Source organism: Furipterus horrens, unplaced genomic scaffold (genome assembly GCF_987537825.1).
Source record: "Furipterus horrens unplaced genomic scaffold, mFurHor1.1.pri manual_scaffold_8, whole genome shotgun sequence".
Classification (NCBI taxonomy): Eukaryota; Metazoa; Chordata; class Mammalia; order Chiroptera; family Furipteridae; genus Furipterus; species Furipterus horrens.
Genome location: NW_028327178.1, coordinates 38,267,414 through 38,293,173, shown reverse-complemented (window position 1 = coordinate 38,293,173; position 25,760 = coordinate 38,267,414). Strand labels below are relative to the sequence as shown.

At 40.8% G+C, this 25,760-nt stretch overlaps 1 protein-coding gene across 1 annotated transcript in view; it reads left to right on the top strand.

Annotated features, from left to right (window-relative positions):
• Positions 1-6,006: 6,006 nt before the first annotated feature.
• Positions 6,007-25,760, top strand: part of LAMA3 (laminin subunit alpha 3) — a 267,981-nt gene continuing 248,227 nt past the window's right edge. Inside the window, exon 1 of the mRNA XM_090285716.1 lies at positions 6,007-6,495. Coding sequence (XP_090141842.1) covers positions 6,220-6,495 — 276 coding nt within the window. The 5' untranslated portion in view covers positions 6,007-6,219. The remainder of the gene's footprint in view (positions 6,496-25,760) is intronic.

Here is a 25,760-nt window from a genome sequence, read left to right as displayed (position 1 = left end):
CCCCACCCCCAACCAAAGTATCATAATTCTCATTATATCGCTGATATCTAGGACTGTTGATGGTGGGTAATCCTGGGGTGTTTGTTTTGGATACATAATCTTTGGAGAGATAACTTCACTAGCAAATATTAACTTTAGATATTTACATTTTATTTGGTCATCTTTAAAGCTGTTCTCAGTGGGCAAACACACTTATCTTACCTTGACATCACAAAGTTATTTTTAAACTGGAATGACAATGTGAAGTCAATTATATCATCTATTTTCAGGCTATGGAATGTAATAAAACATATCAAAAAGAAATACTATTATTTATAAGACAATAAATTTGTATGTCCTGAGGTTAACTGTTGCCTTTTGTAACAAAATAGGAAGTTCTATGAGGAAGAAGCTTTGATTTGAATCCACAGTTGCTTGGTTCTACTGCTGAGAATTCTGATATCAGAATATCTGAATGAAATGGTCTGATATTGTGGAAGAGTTACTGGATAGGTACAGAACAGCTTCTTTAATTTAGGCTTTGCTTTCACACTTGCATATTAATAAAATAATTTCAGAATCTTAGCCATTTGTTGACTATTTTCTTTCAAATAAACTTGTGTCTGGAAGGACTTCATAAAAATATATAAATCTATCTTTCTCAATTTCTCTCAATCTTCTTTTGTCAAGTTAGATAGGGCCATACTACCTTGGGCAGGACTATTCCAGGTATCCTGGGTGTTCATTCAGTTGATTTATTAAAATATAAAAGTTCCTATTAGGGCAAAGCAATGCAGTTTCATTACTGGAAAAGTTAAAAATATACAGACAAGCAAAAAAAAAAAAAAAGAAAATAAACAATGTATCCACTCTTGAACATCTTATTGTATAGCCTTCAAAATCTCTTGGAGTCTGCTTTCACACACACACACGCACACACACACACACACACACACACACAGAGTGCTCATGCATGTGTGCAGTCATACACATATTCATAGATAATTTTCATATTTAAGTATACAAGGTCTGTCCAGAAGGTACCTGGCCATGTAATATGAAAAATAGACATTTATTGAAGAAGATACAGAATACAAGAAACATTGTACATAGGGTAATGATACCTCAGTCCCCTTCAAAGTAGGCACCTTGGGACCTTACACAGTTCTCCCAATTGCCATCAGCTGCCCAGTTGTATATTCCAGATTCTCGTTGATGGTCTGAAATCTCTCCCCTTTCAAAGGTGATTTTAGTTTGGGAAAAGCCAGAAGTGACAGGGTGCCAAATCTGGGCTTATCGGGGGCTGAGTCACCTGGGTGATTTGATGTTTTGCCAAAAACCTCTGCACAAGACATGATGGCGTGAGTGGGATCGTTGTGCTGATGAAGTTGCCAGTCACCAGTTGCCCATAGCTACAGCCTTCTGAATCATGTGAATAGTTTCTGTGGAAATATATTCAAGCTTAAGGCAAAATTTGATGCAGATTCATTGCTCTACTTGCTCAGTCATTTTGAATGTGATGACTACACAGTATATATGCTCACTCAACCATGTCTACTGCCCCCACTGGCTAGTACAGTGAAGTTGTCATTGTTCACACATGTGCATTCCAGTCCACTCTCCTTGGCTGCCAGGTTACATTGATGTCATACAAACCATTCTTGTTATACTAACAATGGCTAGACTTTTTCTGGACAGACCTCGTATTTCAGTTCTGCAAAAATTCTTTTTAATAACAGCTGTATGAAGATATAATTCACATATCATAAATTCACTTTTAAAGTGCACAATGGTTTTTAATATATTCACAGAATTGTATTATATCCCTCTTATCAATTCCAGAACATTTTCATCATTTCAAAAAGAAATTCCATATCCATTAGCAGTTACCCCCTATACAATAATTAGCCTTTGAGTCTGGCTATTTTACCAAGTGGAATATTTTCCAGGTTCATCTATGTTGTAAAATGTACCATAACTTCATTTATTTTTATGGCTGAATGTTATTCCATTGTATAGATATGAGAGGGGACCCAGCCCCAAAAGCAGAAATTATCTTCTGGAAGGCATGCCCCTTGTAGTACAGGCTTCCCCTGCTAGGTGAGTGTTCCTAAAACCTATCTGTATTATAGTATCAGCTGGCATTGTGAGAGGCTGTGTTCAGCTTCAGTGCATTTTTTTGATGACTCTTTCAATGTGTTTGCCCATTTTATGATGGGTGATTTATGAGCACACCTGCCCACACTGTGTCGAGTATTCAGCAGTTTTTGACAAAAAATGGCATGACCTCCATGCCTCACCCTTCATATTCACCCAATCTTGTCCAGAGAGACTTTTTTTTGTTTCTCTGGATGAAAAAATTCCTCAAAGGGAAACGTTTTGCCAATGTGAAAGCGGTGAAACAAAAAACGGCAGGAGCACTAAAAGGCATCAAAATCAATGACTTCAAAACCCCTTTTGAGCAATGGAAAAAATGTCTTGGTAGGTGTATTGCATCAAATGGAGAGTACTTTGAAGGTGACTGAAGTTTAAACATGTGAGAATAAATACACAATTTTTTATAAATAAATTCCATTTTTGTTGCATCCCCCCTTCTATATCACACTTTGCTTATCCATTCATTAGTTGGGAAACATTGGATTGTTTTCACTTTGGTTCATGTGTTCTTAATTCTTTGCAGTATATATATAGGATTGAAATCGCTGGGTCACATGATAATATTATGTTAAAGTTTTTGAGGAAGTGAAGTGTTTTCCAAAGTGTCTGCATCATGTTTATTTTCACCAGGGATGTATAAGGTTTCCAATTTCTCCACATCCCCACCAACACTTACTAACTTTTAGATTATAGTCATGCTAAAATGGGTGTGAAGTGACATCTCATTCTGGTTTTGATTTGCATTATCCTAATGATTAATGATGTTGACCATCTTTCTGTGTAGTTATTGGCTACTGTTATATCTTCTTTGAAGAAATGTCTATTAAAATTTCTTTTCCATCATTTAATTATTTTTTATGATTGAGATAGTTCTGAATTTGAATCCCATCAGTATATGGTTTGCAAATATTTCCTCCCATTCTTTGGGTTGTCTTTTCACTTTTTTGATGGTGTTCTTTGAAGCACAAAAGTTTTTAAATTTAATGAGGTTCAATTTATTTTTTCTTTTGTTTCGTGTGGCTTTGAGTTCATAGGTAAGAAACTACTGTCTATTTCAAAGACTGAAACATTTACTCCTATGCTTTTATCTAAGAGTTTTATAGTGTTAGTGGTTACATTTAGTTTTTTAATACACTGTGAGTTAATTTTTGTATATGGTATGAGGCAGCCATCCAGCTTGATTCTTTTGCATGTGGATAGACAGTTGTACCAGCACCATTTCTTGGCAATATTCAAAATGGTGAAAATGAAGTGACCATTGATGTAAGGGGTTATTTATGAACCTGTAATACTATTCCAGTGATCTATATATTTATCTTTATGCCAGTACCACATTGTCTTGATTACTGTAGCTTTGTGTTGAGTTTTTGAAATCAGAAAGTATGAATCCTCCAACTTTATTCTTTTTATTTTAGGATTTTTTTTTTGTGTGTGTGGTTATTCTGGGCCCTCTGCTGTTCCACATAAGTTTTAGAATCAGCTTATCAATTTATGCAAAAGAATAATAATCTGGAAATTTCATAAGAATTATGTTGAATATGAAGATTGCCTTGGGGAATATTGCCATCTAAATTATTATTTCCCAATCTATGAACATTGTATGTCTTTCCATTTATTTTAATCTTCTTATAATTACTTTCAAAGATGTTTTTTAGTTTTCATTGTACAAGTCGTGTACTTACTTTGTTAAATTTATTCTTAAGAATTTTATTTTTTAATCTACTTTAAATGGAATTACTCTTAATTTCACTTCTTGGATTCTCTATTGTTAGTGTTTAGAAATGCAGTTAATTTTTGTACATATATGATTGTATATCTTTTTTATGTTAAAATATTGTGAACATCATAGATTCTATAGAACATCTTATATAAGTATATATTTTCATGTATAGTCGTATGATATGATGTTATAGAAGTATTTATTTTTACATACTTATATAAGATCACTTTAATGATCTCACAATATTTCACTATGTCAATATACCACAATTTATTTAATTACCTACCCTGGCTGGTTTGGCTCAGTGGATTGAGCATCGGCCTGTGAGCTAAGTGTCACTGGTTCGATCTTCCAGTCAGGGCACATCAGAGAAGGAAAACTCTGATTCCAAAAAACCTCCGCTGCCTTGCTGCATACCTCTTCAGGGGAAAGGCTAAGGGAGTAAACCCCGACAGAAAATCCAGAGCCGGAGTCCCTAAGGCGGTTTGACGTTGTAGTCAACACCGGCAACTCCTGCGGGGCACCTGAAGCCAAGCTGTATTGACTCCGTCTTTCCCTTGGATCCTTCAGCTGCGAAGAGAGGGGGGGTCTGCTGCATGGGCAACAGCAGACCCTCCATATCACCCTGCCCAGGCTCTGTAGCTTCAGCTGCACTGGAGAGGACACTCCAGCGTCATCGCAAGATGTCGATTCAACACGGGAGGAGACAGATACCGTGTCACTCCCGAGTCGGACTGCACAACCATTCTCGGCGGTGCAGATAGACTCTTAAGAAGCTACACCATCGTCTCTCGAGACGGACGGCTGCCGACGATGACGATTTAATTACCTCTTTATTATTGGACATTTAGATTCTTTTAAACTTATAAATAGCTCTGATGACTACTTGCCATTAAATCTTTGCAAACTTCCTGAATTATTTCCTGTATGATATATAAAACTCTGAAGTGGAATTGTTAGGGCAAAACAGATGTACATTGGAGTCATTTGGTAAGCACTGCAAAAATTGCCTTCTTGAGAGGTTATAAGGTCTTCACCTCTACCAAGGGTGTGATACTTAATTCATTGAATTCTCTTCAACTTGTAATTTTATTTAAAAACCTACCTGATAGTTTGAAAGGTGAAAGATGAATTTCATTGGTGCTTTGCTTGCATTTCAATTTCCAGGAAGGTCAAGTATTTTTTCATGTGTTTATCATCTTAAAACTTATTTTCTGTGAATTATGTTAGGTATCTTACCCATGAGTGTTTAGCTTTTCCTAATTGTTTTGTAAAAGCAGTTTATATATTAAAGTTATTAACTCCATGTCTTTTAATGCTATAAATTTCCTCTCCCCTCATTTGTTTTCCATTTTTGTTGAGTTAAGGTGCTTTCTGATGTACACACTTATTTTTTAGGTAGTCAATCTATCAATTTTTATGGCTTCCCCTTTTGGTGTTTTGCTCCATGCTTCAAGGATCCAGTCCTACTTGCTCTGGGGCACTTCTAACCATATGGCCAACAGCTATGACAACCTCCTCGAATTGCTTAGAAGGCCTATGTGGGCTCCGTTTTGGTGAGGTGTTGCTGCATTCCAGACCACACCTCAGCCCCCATGGGAATATCCTATACCCTGAGGTCAGCTTGACAGCTCGAGTATTTCACTCAACATCTCTCAGTTTATCTGTAAAATTTAGCAGGTTGAGCAACTAAAGGATTTCCTTCAAGACACCTTTTCAGTTTGGGAAACTACAACTTCCACTACTTGCTGACTCTTAAATGTATTCGTTCGGCCACTCACAATTCCCTGTGAGCGCCTTTGCTCCCAGACTCAGTTATATGGCTGCAGTGCCACAGGTGCACAGAGTTTAAGAACTGATAGGATTTGTCTGGGAAATCACAATTATTTTTTATTAAATTCGGCAGGCAGTGGCACTTCCCCTGTTGTCTCACCTAAATTTGCCGCAAGCCTCCTCCTCTCTTGTCTGAGGTCTGGAGCTGGCTTTTCTTGCTGGCCTGAGTATCTAGAGAGGAGAAATATCCTCTCTAGGCCGTGGGAAGCTGGGGCTGTCCCGGCCCCCAGCTTGAGCCAACGGGGTGGGAGCCCGGGAACGCCTTTTGCCTTCCCCGCCCGCGAAGTTTGCAGTGCACAGAGCGCTTGCAGAGACGCCGTCTGCTGGCCCAAGGCTGGGCGCTGTCAGTTCCTGATCCCGCGGTGCCCGCTCCAGCCGCTGCAGATTCCACAGGAGAGAAGCTGCCCCCACGCCGCGCGCTCCAGGGCTGCGCTCCCGAGTTGCAGGAAGACTGTGCTGTGTAGTCCGTGGTGCCCTTCCCCCCCAGCCCCTCCGCGGGCAGCCGAGGAGGGAGGGCAGTGCGCAGCGGGATGGCTGCGGCCACGCGGGCTCGAGACTGGGTACGGCGGCCAGTCCCGCCGTTGCTGCTGCTCCTGTTGCCCGCCGTGTGCGAGGCCGCTCGGGAACCCCCAGCCGTCGGCAGGCTCAGCCTGCACCCACCCTACTTCAACCTGGCCGAGGCGGCGAAGATTTGGGCCACCGCCACCTGCGGGGAGCCAGAGCCCGGAGGCACGCGGTCCCGGCCCGAACTCTACTGCAAGTTAGTAGGGGGGCCCACCGCCCCGGGCAGAGGCCGCACCATCCAGGTGAGGTCCGGGGAGCGAGCGAGGGGCGGCGGGGAACTGGGGGCGGCTCCCTCTCCGCGCAGGCTAGCAACAAGGGGCAAAGGAATTGGCAGCTTTCCGCCTGCGCGCGCTAGTGAACCCAGGGGACAGGGAAGGACTTTTTCAACTCCCCCGCTGGCTGGCGACCCCGGGAGGTGCGCGTGGTGTCCCGCGAGTGATCCTTTGGGAGCACCGCCCTTGCCAACGCATTGCGGGAGACGGGAATGAGTAAAGCGCGCTAGGTGAATGGAGGCTGAGGGCAGATTTAGGGGAGCAGAGGAGCAAGTCCGAAGCTGCTCTCAGGGATACAGGGAACTGTTGTCCAGTTCTGATTCTGTTCCTCAGCCAGGTAGCTTCTGTCCAGGCTCAACCTGAGTCTCCTTGGGCTTCATTGGCGCCCCTCCCTCACGGCACTTCAGCTCTCCTACCTTATTCTGAGAAGCTACTAGCAGTTAGCTTGCGTGGTGTATTTTGAGAGAGAACTTTTAGGTTTTATCAGTAGTAGCAATCATTCCGATGTCATCGAAAAGATGCACTTTATCCCACTGCCTAAAGTGCCACTATCCAGAGTCATTAGGGCAAATAAAACTTGAAATAGATAGATCGGGTGCTCAGAGTCCATCAGAGGCGCGCACCGCTAAGGCCAGGTGTAAATGATGGAGTTGGTGATGCTTAATGAGCATGTGAACGAGGGTGTGTCAGGTCTTTACACAAGGCCCTCACGACATTGCTGGGAACTGGATCAGGTGAGCAGGTCAAGAAATGTGGCTATGTCATAAAGTAGCGCAGTTGGATTTGAACTCAGTCCAGACCCCCAAAGCCCGTTTACACTGAGCTATAATTGCTCTCTTCAGCTGCTGGGAATTATTGCTGAGGAATAGGAAAATGTTGCTGGAAGAGGGAGTAATTTTGGAGCTTGGCTCCAAAAGTGAAAGATTATCACTGAGAATTTTAGAAACTCTTTTGACTATGCACTTGCATCAATGACAAGTTGTTGAACATGCAGTGCCAATACATGTTATTTATTTATAAATTATATGCATGTATTACTTTATTAATATATGATGTGTACGTGAAACATGCAAATATAGAAATTTAAAAGAAAAATAATGGTGAAAATACTTTTCATTTTATTTATTAAAAGACCACAATAATTTGCTTCCCTGACTATTTTATTTGTGATTGTTTGTAACTATAAATATACAGTATGTAAAATTAATAATGTCTAATTATTTTTGACATGTTAAGTTTAACACTTATGAAATAACAAATCAAAGGTATTTTATATTAATAGTTGAATTTAGTGATGGTCACAGCTGAAAAGATATCTCAAAAAATATGTAGATTCAGGACTTCCAGTCATGATGGAGGGGTAGGTAGATATGCTTCGCCTCCTGTGCAATTACAACTAAACCTCAAAACAAATAAGACCCAGAACGGTCAGAAAACCTAGCTGTATGGAAGTCTGACAACCAAGGATTTAAAAAAGCCACATTCATCCAGACAGGTAGAACAGGCAGAGTGGCAGACATGGGCAGGGAGGCGCAGAGATGATGTGGCACTGAGGGGTGGCAGTGGTGGAATGGGAGGTTCCATATTCACATGTAGTGGATAAAAATTGGGAAGGATACCTTGGGAGTGAGCAATCCCAGTGCCAGGCCAGAACACAGAGCCCAGGGTTCCAGTGCCAGGGAGATAAAACACCATAATGTCTGGCTATAAAAATCAGTGAGGGGGACTTCCGGCCAAGATGGAGATGTAGACAGACACACTGTGTCTCCCTCCACAACTAAGAAGGAATATAACTACCTCAAAACTAGGACCAACCAGAAGTTCCAGAAAATCGAGCTGCTTAGAAGTCCAACAAACAAAGATATAAAGAAGAAATACTCATCCAGACAGGTAGGAGGGGTGGAGCTGGGGTGGAGAGGATGCGGTGTGGTGGTGGCAGCAGTGGCAGGCCAGTGGAAAGCACAGTTACACGTTTTAAAAAGTCAGGAGGGACACCTGGGGAGCATTCCCAGGTCCTCACCAGACTGCACAGGTCACGGTCCCAGCACTGGGGAAAATCAAGCCTCATTGCTTCTGACTGTGCAAACCAATGAGGGTTGGGGCAGAAGCAGAAACTGTCAGTCTCTCAGTAGAGTCCATTTGTTTGAAGGGCCCCACGGTCCTAGAACATCCATGGACCCACCCACTCTGGGAACAATGGCCAGGGCAACAGCTAGAGAGGTGCCAGTCCCATATTGAAGTAGGAGAAATGCTTGGAAAAGGGGCGAGTGCTGGGCAATACAACGCAGTGAAAGAGGTCGCCCTGTACTGATGAATCCCTAAGGCTTGGCCCCTTACAACATAACAGGAGCGACAGCTCTACCTAAGATGCAAAGGCAAACAAACACAGGAAAATGTCAAGATGAGGAGACAGAGAAGTATGGCCCAAAAGAGGGAACAGATCAAGGTTCCAGTGGGAGAACTCAGTGACGAGGAGATAGACAATCTAACAGATGAAGAGTTCAAAACACTGGTGATAAAGATGCTTATAGGCTTGACAGATATGCTTGAGTACGGCAAACACATCAGGGAAGAAGTGAAGGCTATGCTAAGTGAAACAAAGGAAAGTCCACACAAAACCAATGGTGAAGGGAAGAAAACCAGGGTTCAAATCAATGATTTAGAGCATAAGGAAGAAAAAACAGTCAACCACTACAGAATGAGGAAACAAGAATTGAAAAAAGTGAAGAGAGGCTTGGGAACCTCTAGAACAACTTTAAACGTGCCAACATCTGAATCATGGGAGTGCCAGAAGGAGGACGAAGAGCAAGAAATTGAAAACTTATGTGAAAAAAATAATGGTGGAAAACTTCCCAAATTTTGCGAAGGAAATAGACATACAAGTCCAGGAAACACAGAGAGTCCTAGGTGAGCTGGACCCAGAGGGGACCACACCAAGACACATCATGATTAAAATGCCAAAGGTGAAAGATAAAGAGAGAATCATTAAAACAGTAAGAGAGAAGTGGAGAGTTACCTACAAACTGTCAGGTGATTTCTCAAAAGACACTTTGCAGGCAAGAAGTGACTGGCAAGAGGTATTCACTGTGATGAAAAGCAAGGACCTACAACCAAGATTACTCTATCTAGCAAAGCTATCATTTAGAATCGAAGGGCAGATGAAGTGCTTCCCAGACAAGATAAAGCTAAAAGAGTTCATTATCACCAAGCCATTATATGAAATGACAAAGGGACTTACTTAAGAAAAAGAAGAAGATCAAAACTATGAATATTAAAAAGCCAACAAATTTACAACTATCAACAAATGAATCTGAAAACAAACAAACAAACAAACGAAGCAAACAACCAGAACAGGAACAGAATCATGGATATGGAGATCCTTTGGAGGGTTATCTGAAGGGGGTTGAATGGGAGAAAAGGTTCAGGAATTAAGAAGCATAATTGGTAGATACAAAATAGACAGGAGGATGTCAAGAGTAGTATAGGAAACGGAGAAGCCAAAGAACTTATATGCACAGTCCATGGGCATGAACTAAGTGGGGGTACTGCTGGAGGGAAGGGGGTATAGGTCAGAGTGGGGCAAAGAGGAGAAAACTGGCACAATTGTAATAGCATAACCAATAAAATATATTAAAAAATAAATATATAGATTCAAATGGAAGAATTTTATTGACTGAGCTCCAGAACCAACTCCATAGTTTATGAAGTGCAGCGCAAAATAAAAATGTGGAGTCCGTTGTTAAAAAATTATTAAGAATTTAAAGATGGTGATAGCAGAGCATTAAACTAAGTGAGGGGAATTTCTAAGAATGGGACCCTGTGTAGTGGCACAGGTCTCGTGCTGAGTTCACAAAATCATGCTGCTCATATTTCTGCCCCGTCCTTCAATTATTCTAAAATCTTTTAAAGTAGAAACTTGGCCAGTAAATTCTTGCTTTTCAGGTGGCATTCAGTACTTCCTGGTAGAAAGGTGTTGTGTTTTAATGTTTCAAACAAAACATAATGCAGATCCTCTTTTGGAAAATATGTTAAAAAATTCTGTTTTCATATTTTAAAAATGTGCAACTATGAGAACTTTTAGAGAAAGAGTTCCATGTTGCTAGCAATAAAAACGAAACATTTCCAAACATGTTTTTCAAAACTGCTCTTTCCAAAGCATACATTTTTTAAGAATAGTATTTATTTTTTACGCATTGTTAAAACAACTTTGACTTTTGACAGAACAGAATAACTACCTCTATTGTTTTGTAAATATCCATCAGGTAGTATATTACTGGCAGTCATTTGTCATCCAGAAAAATTCAGCAAATATGGACATTTTGTGAAAAAAGCATAACTCATCTTTAAATTTAAATAAATGGTCTTTAAGTAATTTACCATGAGATAACCAGTGAAACTGTAGTCAGAAGAATACAAGATCGTAACCATTCTATTATTCAGAAGAATAGAATCCTCATGTCTTATTTTTAAGAAATAGAAGTGTAAAGAGAACTCAATATTCACTTCTTGCACCCACTGGATTTCCTGGCACACCCAACTTTGGAGAGAACTATTCTAATTATAGAGAGAGTAGAGGCAAGGAGAAGGAAGAAATTGAAGAAAATTTCAACCACTCCTCTCCTCCAGATCTGCCTAGGAAAGGACCATTCTTTTTCCCCAAACTAGTATTTTAATTGTGTTCATAATTTGATACTATTATTTGGGAGGTCCAGAAAAATCATGTTTCCTGTTCTTAATTGAGTTTCCAGAATAAATAGGTCATTAAACCTGGGTTCACAATCCTAGATAGAGTAGGAAGTCATTCTATCTAGGCCAGGGTGTAGTCTACAGGAAAAAAATGCCATCAGGTATTAACTCTTGTGCTTCCCTAAAAACGAGAGGTGAACAAAAGCTCTGCTGAATAGTGCTTTCTGCTTTCAGAGGTAAGGGTTTGGGAAGAAGCATGATTGTTGGTGCGAGAGATTCTCATGTAATGAGAAGTGTGTCAGAGATCAGAAGGGGAAGCTGAGTTCCAGAGGCCAAACTACTAGACACTGTGATAGCCCAGTTTTGGCAGCTGCTTGTACAGACCTGCCTTACAGAGAAGTGTGAGATGGAGGGTGGTGGGAGAAGGGGGGGGGGAGAATGGAAGAGAGATTATGATTAACCAATGGTTGTGCCTGAGTAGTCATTTTTTTAAAATATGCTTTATTGATTATGCTGTTACAGTTGTCCCAATTTCTTTTCCCTTTGTTCCCCTCCACCCAGTGACATCCCTCCCTCCAGTTGTCCCCCACCCTTAGTCCATGCCCATTGGTTGTACATATAGTTCTTCTCAACATCTTCCTATCTACTTCACTCCCTCCTACTATGTTTCTTAATTCCTGTACCATCTCCCTCCCTTTCCCCCCGTCCCCGTCCCTGCTGATCACCCCCCATAATGTTCCCCACACCTATAATTCTTTTTCCACTCTCGTTGTCTACTTAATTTGCCTTTGTTTCGATTCCCTAGCTTCTGTTGTTGGTTGTTGTGATACAGTTTTCATTTTAGTGTTCATAGTTTTGACCCTCTTTCTCCTAAACAAGTCCCTTTAATGTTTCCTATAACAGTGTTTTGGATCTGATGAACTCCTTCAGTTTTACTTTGTCCTGGAAGCACTTTCTCTGCCCTTCTATTCTGAATGATAGCTTCGCTGGATAGAGTAATCGTGGTTGTAGTTTTTTGCTTTTCATTACTTTGAATATTTCTTGCCAGTCCCTTCTTGCCTGCAGAGTTTCTTTTGAGAAATCAGCTGAGAGTCTTATTGGGACTCCTTTGTATGTATTTCTCTTCTTCTCTCTTGCTGGCTTTAAGATTCTCTCTTTATCCTTAATTTTTTGACATTTTGATGATAATGTGTCTTGGTGTGGTTCTCCCTGGGTCCAGTTTTTTTTGCAACTCTCTCTGCTTCCTGGACTGGTAAGTCTATTTCCTTCCTCAAGTTAGGGAAGTTCTGCTTCATTATTTTTTCACATAATTTTCCCATTTCTAGTTCTTCTTCACCTTCTCACAACCCTGTGATTCAAATGTTGGCCCGCTTATTGCTGTCCAAAAAGTTTCTGAGCATCCCCACATTTTCCTCACTTCTTGTTCCTTGTTTCTGTACTGGTTGACTGTTTGTTCCTTCCCTATGTTCCAATTTGTTGATTTGATCCCTGGTTTTCTTGCCCTCATCACTAGTTTCATACGTGTTTTTGTTCATTTCAGCAAGACTAGCCTTCATTTCTTCCCTGTCTTGTTTAAGATCTGCTGTTAGGTCTGTAAGCGCTTTTATAACCAAAGCTCTGAACTGTGCCTCAGAAAGATTTTCTATCTGCTGCTTCGTTAGATTAGAAATTTGCTGTCTGTTCGGCTTTGTCACTGGGATCTCTATCATGATCTGTGCCATCCTGATAGTTTTGTGTTTACCTTTGCTTCCTGCGCGGGGCTGTCACATCTCCTACTCTATAGAGGATGGAGCCCCATGCACTCGTCACAACCAGATGATGCGTCTCACCACACTGTGGCGTTTTCTGTGGGGGTGGGGGTCCAAGATGGTTTCCTGCCATTCAGTCTCCGCTGAGAGACCAAGAGCCTCCTCCTCTGTCCCTACTCACTCTGGGCCTCACAGTCCAAGGCGATGGAGGTCTGCCTTCCCCGGCTTTGAAATCACAAGCTGACGGGTCTGGTCTGCAGCTGGGGGTGCTCCCCAGGCACTTCTCCCCTCCCCTTAAATACGGGTGTCTGTGCTTACCGCTGTCCTGCTGCCATTACTGCTGCTGCTGCGGACAGGACAGCCTGACTTATCCTCCCCGGCTTCACCCCTCCTACCCGTCCGGATGAGCACCACTTCTTTATAACGTCATATGTTGGACTTCCATTTATTTTCTGGAACTTCTGGTTATTGTTGGTTTTGCGGTAGTTGTATTCCTTCTTAGTTGTGGAGGGAGATGCAGCATGTCTGTCTACACCTTCATCTTGGCCAGAAGTCGTGATGGTAGTCTTGAGTCTGCTCAAGATGGGAGATGAAAAAGAGTTAACTAAAATAATTATATTTCTTTGAACTTTCTAAAAATAAGTCTTTGGCCAGTCAGGCTTTAGAATTTCAGGTCAGAAGGATTTTTCAAAAAATATCAAAAATAATAAAATCACATCTTAGAATAAACCCTGAGTTTATGGTCCTTGTTCTATAACAATGCTGATACTTAAATGGTAGCATGTGTCAATAGGCAGGGTGTTTCAAAAGTCTGAATTTTGTTTGTTGTGTGAAAAACATTCACTGTGGTTTCTCTGAATTTAATATTCATTAAACAAGATTTTATATAGCTGTTATTGCTCAGACATTAAGTATTTGGTGTTTGAGAGCTGTCTGTCTGGTTTACATCTGTATCTATTATGCTTAGCACAAAGCCTGGAACAATATAGGTGCTCTGAAAATGCTGAATGAAATGATGGTGGCATGAAGGTACAGTTTAAGGCTATAAAGAAGTCTAAGGCTATGTATAAAATATAAGCTTTTGTTTAGCTTGTCACAAACACTATACTCACAAGGAATGAAGTGCACATATCTACCAAACGTTTGGTCTTGATTTTGTACATTGACATTCAGCACATCTTTTATATGTTCCTTAATTACACTTCGCTGTGTGCATAAGAATGTATACCTAACCTGAACGATATTGATGGGGAAGCACACACACTTGAGTTATGACTAAGAGTGAGAGTACTTGCCACAAAGCAGACTCAGTTGTATGTTTGTGTAACTTGGCCATAAACAGGAAAACTCAACTTCACTGAGGTTCTGTTTATAGAACTGTCGTGAAGGAGAACCATTTGTTAACTTCAACAAGGGTCTTTTCCTTTGTGAAAGTGATGTGAAAATCTTGAGCAAGAACAGTGAAATCTAAGACTTTTACTGTGTCCATTGATATATTTATAACAATGATTAATACAAGAGTTATTTTGAGACTTCAGGCCAATGACTTACAGTCATCGATTTAAGGATGATTGATTCTTTTTTAAAAGTGACTTTCTTAATAGTTCTGTGTTTGTGGACATTAATTAGCCAAGGATTAGCAATGAAAATTTATGTACAAATCATTTGAAGCAGACAAACATAAATGTTTTCCTTTGAACAAATTCCCTCACCAGTGATGAAACGTGGTTCCACATACCAGAATCTTAGCATTTTGTTCCTCAACCAGTCACAGGCTATTGGAGTACAGGTCCTTCGGGGTTGCTGGTGAATAGTTGGAACTGGGGATGTTTGGTCCTTGAAGTTCAAGATTCTATTGGGTTGGCCAAAAGTCCATTTAGTTTTTTTGTAAAATAAAAGACACATTTTTCATTTTCACCAATAACTTTATTGATTTGGATATTTTGAGTTTGTTGGCTATCTCCTGCTTGGTATAATGCTGATTGTTCTCAATTAATGTCTTGATCTGATCACTATTAACTTCAATTGGTCTGACTGTGGAACATCGTCCAGCGAGAAATCTCCAGCATGAAACTTCTCAAACCACTTTCAACACATTCAATCAGTCACAGTACCATCTCTGTACACTGCACAAATCTTTTTTTTGTGTTTCAATTGTACTTTTACCTTTCTTGAAACTATAAAGCATAATATGCTGAAAATGTCACTTATTTTCTTCCATCTTCAATATTAAAATGGCTATATAAAAATTCATCAATTTTGATAGTTTTTTAAATGGATACTAATATGGCAGCTTTCACAATGCAATCTAATAAAATGGTTTTCAATGAAGTTAAAGACAACTGAGTGCTACTAGAACCATCTTATGGAAAAAAACAAACAAAGAAATTTTTTGGCCAGCCCAATAGCTCATGGTCTGAATTACCTGTGACAGTCAGTGTGGAGTATTTAATTTGAGAAAAAGAAATATACAATCATAGGGAAAGGAGAGGACAAAATATCATTAATTTCAGCCCCTTACTTATAAAAAGCCTGTACCAAAATAGTTACAGAAAGATAGTTATGTGTTTTACATCCTTACTGCACATGTAAATGTGAAGAACTACACATTTTTTTCACTTTATCAAAACTAGATTAAAGCATGTAAGTCATTATAAACAACTTTATTGAGGCATAATTTAAATACTATAACATGCATTCACTGTAAGTGTGAATTTAATAATTTTCAGTAAATTTATAGAGTTGTGCAATTAACATTAGAATCTCCTTTTAGAACATTTTCTTCAGCCACAGAAGTTCTATTGTGCCTGTGCAATCTACCTCTGGATGTACCTCCACTAGGCTGATTTCTAAATACAGCATTCCCTCACTTACGGTGAATGTTACGTTCTAGACCCACCCCCCCGTGATAGGTGAAAATCCGTCAAGTAGGAACCTTACATTTATTTTAGTATTATATATATTTTAAGGCTTTATAAACCCTTCCCGCACACATATAAACCGTTCCTAGTCCCTTATTAACCTTTCCCACTCCCTTATTAACCTTTTCCACACTCTTATAAACACTACTTATGTTCTTTAACATATTCTACACTCTTAAACCTACATAACTTTAACAACATACGTATACAGTACTGCAAAATCCTGCGATATAGTGAAAAATCTGCAATAAATAATTAAATATAATATTTTTAAAAATCTTGCGATACAGTGAGGCCGCAATAAGTGAACTGCGATATAGAGAGGGACTGCTGTATTTTCCATTCCTAGAAATTCATATAAATAGAACAGTACAACATATGTGGCCTTTTGTGTCTGATTTCTCTCAACATAATGATTTTGAGGTTCATTCATATTGTTGCATGAGTTAGTAGTTTGTTTCTTTTTATGGTAGAAAATAGTATTCCATTGTATGGAACAATCTGAATGTCCTCATATATAAAACAGGATTAATATCAGAGTCTATCTCATAGGTTTATTGGGAGGGTAAAAATCATGTAGTATATTTCTTGGCACATAGTGCTCAATGAATGCATTTTTTCATGGAGTGAAAAAAATTCTTAGGTAAGAATCCTAAAATGGTAAGCTACAAAAATTATTTGTCACAATAGTTATTTAAAAATTTTGAGTAAAAATTTGTTTAATAATGAAACACATTATAGATAGCCCTGGCTGCTGTGGCTCAGTGGATTGAGCATTGGCCTGTGAACCAAGTGTCGCTGGTTCGATTCCCAGTCTGGGCACATGCCTAGGTTTCACATCAGGTCTGTAGTTGGGGGCGCATGGGAGGCCTTCTCTTTCTCCTTTCCCCTCTCTCTAAAAACAAATAAATAATAAGTAAATAAATAAAGTTATTAAAAATAAAAAATTAAAAATTAAAATGAAATACATTATATACTGAACATACTTGGCATGCTAAATAATCCACAGGCATGAAGAATTTTTTAGCTTTCTATAAAATAGCGATGTTAAGTTGTTTTGACACTATGTTAATAACTAGTTTATATATTATTTATGTAGGGACACACTTCTTATCAGCTAAAGTAACATTCTTTGAAGAGAGGTATTAACTTATTAGTGGTAATATACATTCTTCCAGATCATAAATTTATTTCTGGTTGAGATTTAGACTTTCACAAAACCTGTATTAACTCTTGCTCAACATTCTGGAATCATTTGTCAAGTGAGGAAAAGATTTATTATTACATGGTACCTAACTAGTCTCAGTCAATGCACCTGCCTATGATTGTGCTGTATACATAGGTTCCTGGCCAAGGGGCAAGTGGAGGCTGAGATCTGCTCAGAGGCAGGGAGGCTTTTTCTGCTTCACGAAATAGAACTGTTTGTATGAGCCAGCAAGGCCTTTATTAGATCCCTCATGCCAACAGGGTGGAACCTGCCCTGGGGAAAGCCAACTCATTGCGTCCCATGTGTCTTGCCAGTTTCTCAATATCATAAGCATATTGTTTTCTCTCTCAGAGAAGGAAAACTCTGACTCCAAAAAACCTCCGCTGCCTTGCGGCATACCTCTTCAGGGGAAAGGCTAAGGGAGTAAACTCTGACAGAAAATCCGGAGCCGGAGTCCCTAAGGCGGTTTGACGTTGTAGTCAACACCGGCAACTCCTGCGGCGCACCTGAAGCCAAGCTGTATTGACTCCGTCTTTCCCTTGGACCCTTCAGCTGCGAAGAGAGGGGGGGTCTGCTGCATGGGCAACAGCAGACCGTCCATATCACCCTGCCCAGGCTCTGTAGCTTCAGCTTCACTGGAGAGGACACTCCAGCATCATCGCAAGATGTCAATTCAACACAGGAGGAGACAGATACCGTGTCACTCCCGAGTCGGACTGCACAACCATTCTCGGCGGTGCAGATAGACTCTTAAGAAGCTACACCATCGTCTCTCGAGACGGACGGCTGCCGACGATTGTTTTCTCTCAGTGGTTTTCCCATATTTAGATGCTCAGAAAACAGATGTGGAGTAATAAATGAATATTAGCGAGAGAGAAATATGGGTTTAAATTAGATTATCTATACACATCTTAACTGAAAAGTGGGGAAAAGAAGTAATTCTCCATTACTTTCAAGTTGCACTGTATACTGTACATACTGTGTATAGGATTAATACCAAAAGGGAGATAAAGTGGCAAAAAAGGAGAAAGCCTAGTAACCAGGGAACTTGCTCCCCTGTTTAGTGTAGGGTATTAATTTAACACACACATATAACACTGATGTTTGACACTGTTCTTAAGCACCTTAGATACACTGACTTCTTAATCCTCACAACAATTTATGAAAGAGGTGCTCTGAGCATGTTCATTTTAAATATTGGGAAACTGAAGCACATAGAGAAGGTTAAGTGATTTTTTTTCAAGATCACACAGCTAGGATGTAGAAAAGCCAGGTGCTCTGGCTGCTGAGCTCACGTTCTTACCCACGGTGCTATGCTGCCTCTGACACACTAACTACTCCTCCCTTGAGAGTTCCAGCCAAGTTTTGCACCACCTCACTAATTTCATTTATCCTCTTGGAGTCATTCATTTTCATGTCTATATCCTCATTAGATTATGAGCTGAGGGTGGGGCCACCTTTTCCTGCTCACATCTGTTTCCCCTGTGGCAGCTTGTCATAGACACTACATAGATGCTTTCTGAAGAAACATTCAAAGGGCACCACCGCCATAGAATTTTCCTACTATACCAACACCTTGATGGAAGTGCTGTTTGATGAAATGAATACTGGAATTTCATCAGGCTTCCTTTGGATGTGTTGAATTTCAAAGCAAAGGTGTCTGATGCAGTGGCTAAGACCAATGACGAGGACTGGGCTGCCAGAGCTGGAAGAGGCACAGAGGATCCTTCTTTGACAGGTGTCAGAGGGGGCACAGTCCTGCCGACACCTCGATTTCAGACCCCTAGCTTCCAGACAGGTGAGACAATAAATTTCTGTTCTAAGGCACCCAGTTTGTAGTATTTTGTTTTTGCAGCCCTAGTACACTAATACTGTACAGCAACTATCTTAGTAGGCCTGGGCTGTTATAACAAAATACTATTGACGGGGCAGCTTATAAGCAACAACTATTTCTCACAGTTCTGGAGGTTGGCAAATGAAGGCATGGGCAGATGCAGTGTCTGAGGACCCACTTCGTTGACTGCAGTCTGTTTGTGTGTCATCACATGGTAGGAGGGATGAGGCATTTCTCTGGGCCGCTTCATAAGGGCACAAATTCCATTCATGCAAGTGGAGCCCTCATCCTAATATCATCATCTAGGTGGTTAGGTCTCAACATATGAATTTTTTGAGGGGGGAGGGAGACAAAAACATTCAGTCCACAGCAGTGACTTTAGCTTTAAATCAGATATGCAATCTTTCAGTCAGTGAGCAGTATTTATTGACCATTCAAGTGAGTGAGCATTATCTGTGTTTGGCAGAGTGGAGGTTGGGGGCACTGCGTGATGCTCTCTGGGTCACTGTAGGGTCTCTGCTTTTGAGATGTTGCAATCTGATAACTCAAAATATGGTCCCTGAAGAGAATGAGGAAAGCTCTTGGCTAAACAGATATTTGGGGATTACCCACACTGAATCATCCTTACAAATGAAGAACATATCAAGGGGGCATACAGTAAGGACGGTGGCAGTTTGGGGATGATGGGTGCACATGAACCTTGGATTCTTTTTTTTGCACAGAGCCCAGTGGTAAGATGACTCCTTCGCTAGTGAGGACTCTGGGCTGCATTAAGGGGAGGACAGCGTGGGATAGTAGAATGAAAAGTCTGATTCCTTATGTCCTGGGATTGGCTCTGCAGAGACTAAATATTGCTGAGGATTTGGGTACACAAAAGATACTGCTGGCAAAGAGTCCCTCTAAGGCAGTTTGCATAGTGTTTTGATGAGAATACAATTTCAGGCTTTCAATTTGTCTACATTTCTTCTGTTTCCAAGCAACTTTCCTGTTTCATTGTGAGAGCTGATCATTTAATATATCTTCAAAGTGACAATGATTTTGAATGTTTTTAACGAACTAGGGAAATTAGCAAAAAATGCCTCATTGGGAAAATCTCTTAGTAAAATTGCCATAAACTAGTTATTTCTTTTTCATAATTTTATTATCTTTTAGGTCAACTTAATAGACTTTTAAATAAAAATATAGCTTACTGAAGTCATTCTTTCTAATAGAAATGCTAGGACCTGATGAAACCTTTGTTCCCTCTCTCTGAGCACCATGCAGGCTTTGAATTAACTTTTTGTACCCCTCACATGCTTTGTGTCAAGTGCAGCCTCATTTTTCTTTGATCACTTACTTGCCTTGGTTTGGAGGTGTTGTCTTTCTCTGGCTATGACAGAGAGCAACTGTCACTATAACTTAGGAGGATTGTACAACAGCTGAAACAAGTCACAGTAGATCTGCTTGGCTAACCAAGGGCCTTCAGAACTATTACTGAAATGTTTGTAACCAATGGTTCTCAGTCTTTATAAAATAAAAGGGTGAAGTAATAGTGTAGCACAAGGATTGAGATTGGCTGTAGAGAAGGATGGCCTTTGCCAAGTGTGCTGCACCACTGAAATAATTTTGAAAGAGGTAAGTCTGTCTCTAGGTCAAAGTTGCATATGTGATCTCTTAGGTCCAACCATAGGCAGTTATGAGGCTCTGACTGTCAGGCCTCATGGGGGATGCAGCCTCCCCACACCAGCTGTGTGCACGGTGAGTGCAGTGAGGGCATAGGAGTTTTCTGGAGGGAGCTGCAGTCAAAGATTCAGTCCCCTCTGGACCAGCCATGCTCATGCACATATCTATATTCTCAGTCCAGCAACCTCTATTCAGAGGCTGCATATGTGGGCACAGGGGCTTCTATCAAGACTTCTTTGGGGGTGCTATGACTGAGGCACTTTCCCCCACTCTGCCTCAGTACTTTCTACTCCTGTTCCTTTTCTTCTCCTTACCCCCTACTCTCTGGGCCCATAGAAGGGCAGGAGATTTTTGTTTGGAGCTCCTGTGCAGTTGAGTTAATTCTCCTGTCATCTGACCCTTGTCTGGTGCCATTCCAAGGGGAAAAATAGAAATATGAGGGGCAGGCACCTTTCTCTTGCTTTCACTGTCCCTATAAATGAATGAGGTCTTGAACGTCACTTTCAGATTGGCTCATTGTCCTCATTCACCAGCTTGATACCTGGAAGCTTGGCAGGAGCTGGTAGAAAGTCTTTTGTGGATGATCTCTAATGCAGATTCTTATCTACTAAGGAAATAATTGCTACCCAGAGACACACAAATATACACATTTGTGCAAAATATTCATCCACTCATAAATTTAACAAATATTTATTGATATCTATGTGCCAAGCACACAGGAGGGGTATGTAGTGAGCTGGGAATACAGTTCCAAACAAGGCAGAAAAGGTTGCCACCTGCGTGGAGCTAACAGGCTATGGGGAGACTGCAACCAATTAGTAAACATGTACAATAATTAGAGATTGTTATTGTGTCTTGGAGAGAATAAACAGGATTTTATGATAGCAATTAATGAAGGGAAGCTTCTCTAGGCTGAGTAGATGGAGAAGCTTGTTTAAGGACGTGTTGATGTGCAGAAACTTGAGGGTTGAGAGGAAGTCAGCCCCGTGAGGAGAGTGGGCAGATGTGTTCCACAAACAAAAGGATCAACAGGTACAGGTGGGACATGCTTGGTGTGTCCTAGGAACTCAGAAAGCCCCGCTGCACTAATTGTTACCTATTTTGAATGTTATCCCTGTATGAGAACTCTGTGTCTTCTCCAGAAATTCTGAATACTTCATTTTATTTTTTGTAGGTATTTTAGACCCTTTCTGGTTCTCAAAAGAATTTAGGCAACTCATGAAATTCAAAAGGATGAACAAAAAGTTGAGGGAATGAATTGGAACAATGGGAACATAAAACAGTAAAAGAGTATAATTATTTCATTTTTTAATTTAAGATTTTATTTATTTGTTTTTAGAGAAGTGGAAGGGAGGGAGAAAGAGAGAAAGAAATATCAATGTGTGGTTGCCTCTTGAGCACCCCCAAATGGGTACCTGGTCCACAACCCAGGCATGTACCCTGACTGGGAAACTAACAGCAACTCTTTGGTTTGCAGGCTGGCGCTCAATCCACTGTGCCACACCAACCAGGGCTAATTACTTACTAATGAGATTAAAGTAATAGCAAAAAGCCTGGTTGGAGAAATAAATCAGGTCAGGACAATATCTGGCTCTTAGCAGGTCGTTAGTTTATGGTTGAATGAATAAGCTATCAGGGCAGACCTGTTTCATAAATCTAGGCTTTGGGATTGGGGCATTGAGTAGGAAGGCCTAAATGTGGCCTGGCCAACGTTGTAAACCTGAGTTTTAGGGAAGACCACTTACCTGCAACTAGAGTAACCAAGCAACACCAGTAAAATGCCAACAAAAAAACATAAAGAACGAGAGAACAAAGGGAGAAGTAGAAGGAAAAGGAATGTACAGAAACCAATACATATGGATTTTTAAAACTTCCATAAAGAACTTCTGTTCTTTCAAGAAGGAACCAGTTGATACAACATAATTAAGAGCATGGGCTTTGGACTCAATCGAGCTCCCTTTGAGAGCATCCATTCCTAAAGATGTGTCCTTGCATGAGTTATTTAACTTCTCTGAGCCTTAGTTTTATCATCTGTAAAATGGGAATACAGTACCTTTGTAAGGTTCGTAAGGTTATTCTGAGGATTACATGAAGTAAACCACATGCACTTGGAACTCAGTATTCAAAAAACAGTAACTTTAATTAAAGTTTGTTGGGGAACCTATTTCAGTAAAAAGTCAGAATATCAAGGCATTGATTACAGGGGCCAGATGTGATGGGTGAAGTAGATTAGGAGAGAGACGCATAGTTGCCTGGGAAGCCTCTTTGGAATGGCAGGAACTCGTAATGAAGAAGCATGTTGTGGCCAGAAGAGTGAGTATCATTTTCTTTTTTTCTTCTCTGATTTGTTTGTGATGGAAAGATAAGCAAGGAAGGTTGTAGCAGCAAGTTCTGAAACTGGAAAGGCTCCATCTAAAGGCAGGGGAGCCGAGTTAAACATAACTGGTGCTTCTGGCCCAGAGCAGGCAGGTGGTTCTGGAAGGCCCTTGAGGGAAGGAACTAGTAGATTTTCAGTAGAGGGAGGAGAAAAAGCAAGTCTAGATTTAGTTACAATGTGCTTTTTAATGAGTTCAGTGGCACAGGTATCAGTCAGCAATTTCCTGTTTGTTTTTTTGAAATCTGGAGTTCAGCTTCTGACATTAAAGGCAAAATCACACACACACACACACACACAGTCCATATCTGGGACTACCCCTCCACCCCATCGCTATTTAATTTGGTTTTTACTTTCTGGCATATTCCTTGAAATGAGTAACAAAATAGTTTATGCCGTTTTAATTTATTAACTAAATGAATACATATTTAGTGCCTACCCTGTGCCAGATACCTTTCTAGGTAGTGAACAAGTCTCTGGCTCAGGGCATTTGCAAGCCAATAAAGATGACAGGAAGAAAACAAACAATAACCCTGGCTGCTGTGGCTCAGTGGATTGAGTGTCAGCCTGCGAACCAAGTGTCGCTGGTTCGATTCCGAGTCAGGGCACATGACTAGGTTGCATGTCAGGTCCCCAGTTGGGGGCGTGAGTGAGAGGCAACTACACAATGATGTTTCTCTCCCTCTCTTTATCCTTTCCCCTCTCTTTAAAAAATAAATAAACAAATAAATAAACAAATAAATTATTTAAAAAAAAGAAGACAAACAATAAGTGATTCCTCCTCAGAAGAAAAAGAGGATAAGAGAATAGAAATAGACAGTAAAGCGCAGCGCTACTTTAAAAGGAGTTGATAGGAATGACCGCTTAGAAAAGGGACTGAAGTCTGGGAAAAGCCTGTTTCTGGGAGAGGGAACAGCAAGTGCAAAGACCCTGAGGCAGGAATAGCCTTGGAGCAAATGAGCAGCAAGAGGGGGAGTGTGGGTTGAGTGGACCCAGTAAGGGAAAAGTGGGAAGTCGTTTATATTAAGCATGTATATTTATCTCCTGATGGGAATAATCCAATAGAAGGATAAACTGAGATTCAGGAGAGTATGTGTTTAGGGGCTGTGATTGCAGATGCAAAGTCAGGAGGGACAGGAATCCGTGTGGGTGTTGGGCGGGGGCTTTGGAGCACAGACAGCTTCTCCACAGCAGTGGGAGGCAAGGCAGGTGTGTGATTAGGAAGATGAGCAAATTCAGTAAATTATCAGTGGAGGAGGGTTGAGGAGCATGGGGTATATGTAAAATAATTTTTAGGAGAGTGAAAGGGGGAACATAGTGAAACACTTCACCAATATAGAAAAAAACACAGTTCTCAGCTGTCTGTGGATGGAGAAGCTTAAAAGCAAGTTTCTTTACCTGCCTGTCTCACAGGCAGATGGTGCCCAGGCAGGTGGAGAACACACATTGCTCTTTGGTGTCTCTTTCTCTCTATCTGTAAAAGGATCTCATGATTGTACTCACCTTATAGATCTGTCATGAGAATTAAGAGTCAGCCTGTGCCAAGTAGAAGGTTCTATGTCTGGCACATGAATGCTTCCTTTCATCACTGCCATCACGGCAGCTACTTCTGTGGCTGCTGCAGCAAGAACCTTCACTTGTGGCCCCCTCAGCACATGCCTGTAACCATGGCCTCTGTGTCTCCTGACTGCAGTGGTCAGAAGAATCACTTGGGGTGCTTTCTAAAACTTTCGATTCCTGTCTTCCATCAGAGATGCTGGTTCTGTAGGTCCAGGACAGGATGCGAAGATGCACTCATTTAAACAAGCACCCAGTGGTCCCCATGGCGGTCTGATCCCATTATGAATGACATCTCACAACCACAGCGTAAGATTGGTGGTGTTAGCCCATTTATTATTATTATTATTTAAATTTGCACCTGAGGATATATTTTTATTGATTTTTAGAGAAAAAGGAAGAGAGAGAGAGAGAGAGATCAGTTGCCTCCCACACATGCCCTACCTAGAGGTTGAACCCTCAGCCTAGGTATGTGCTCTGAGCTGGGACCAAACCTGCAACCCTTTTGGTGTGTGGGGACGATATTCCAACCAACTTAACCACCCAAAATGGACATGTTAGCTCATTTTAACAGAGAAAACAGAGCTCAAGGGCGGCTCAAAACTCAACTAACATTTTGAAGCTGTAACTTTTAGAGGCAGGATTTGAGCCTCTATCATTTGACTCCAAAATGCATCTTTTTGAAATGAATTAAGAGAAAAAATCTCTGGAATTTGGCCTGAATGGACATAATTTTTGAGTAATACATATAAATTTTGCAGACATTTGCTTATCTGCCTTCAAAAAAAATTGAAAACATCCTTGAGTCCCTTGTTTCATAGATCTTCTAAATCCCTCCTTTCAGGAACCCAGCACAGTAGAGGTACAATGCTTCACCCTCTGTGGGGTGAAACCTGGGTGGGGGCCACAGAGCTGGACACATTTCTGTGCTGTATAATATCCCTTCACCCCACTGTAGGCAGACATAGAGGTCTTTGGGAAATTTACAAACCTTAGTCTTGATCTCGATAACCACACCGAAGTGTTTGTGTGTCTCTCAGGAGAATGCTGTGGACAAGGTCTTTGCAAAGGAGCAATTCCAAGATTGGAATAGGTGTACTCCAGAATGTTCTTCACATCAGGGCTCCAGCTGGCTTGGGTCCTGGCACTTGAGACAGTGCCTGCAAGTCACATAATCTCAGGAACCTTCGTGAGCAATGGCTAGGAGTAGGGTTCATGGCAGCACAAATGTGGTGATTTGAAATGG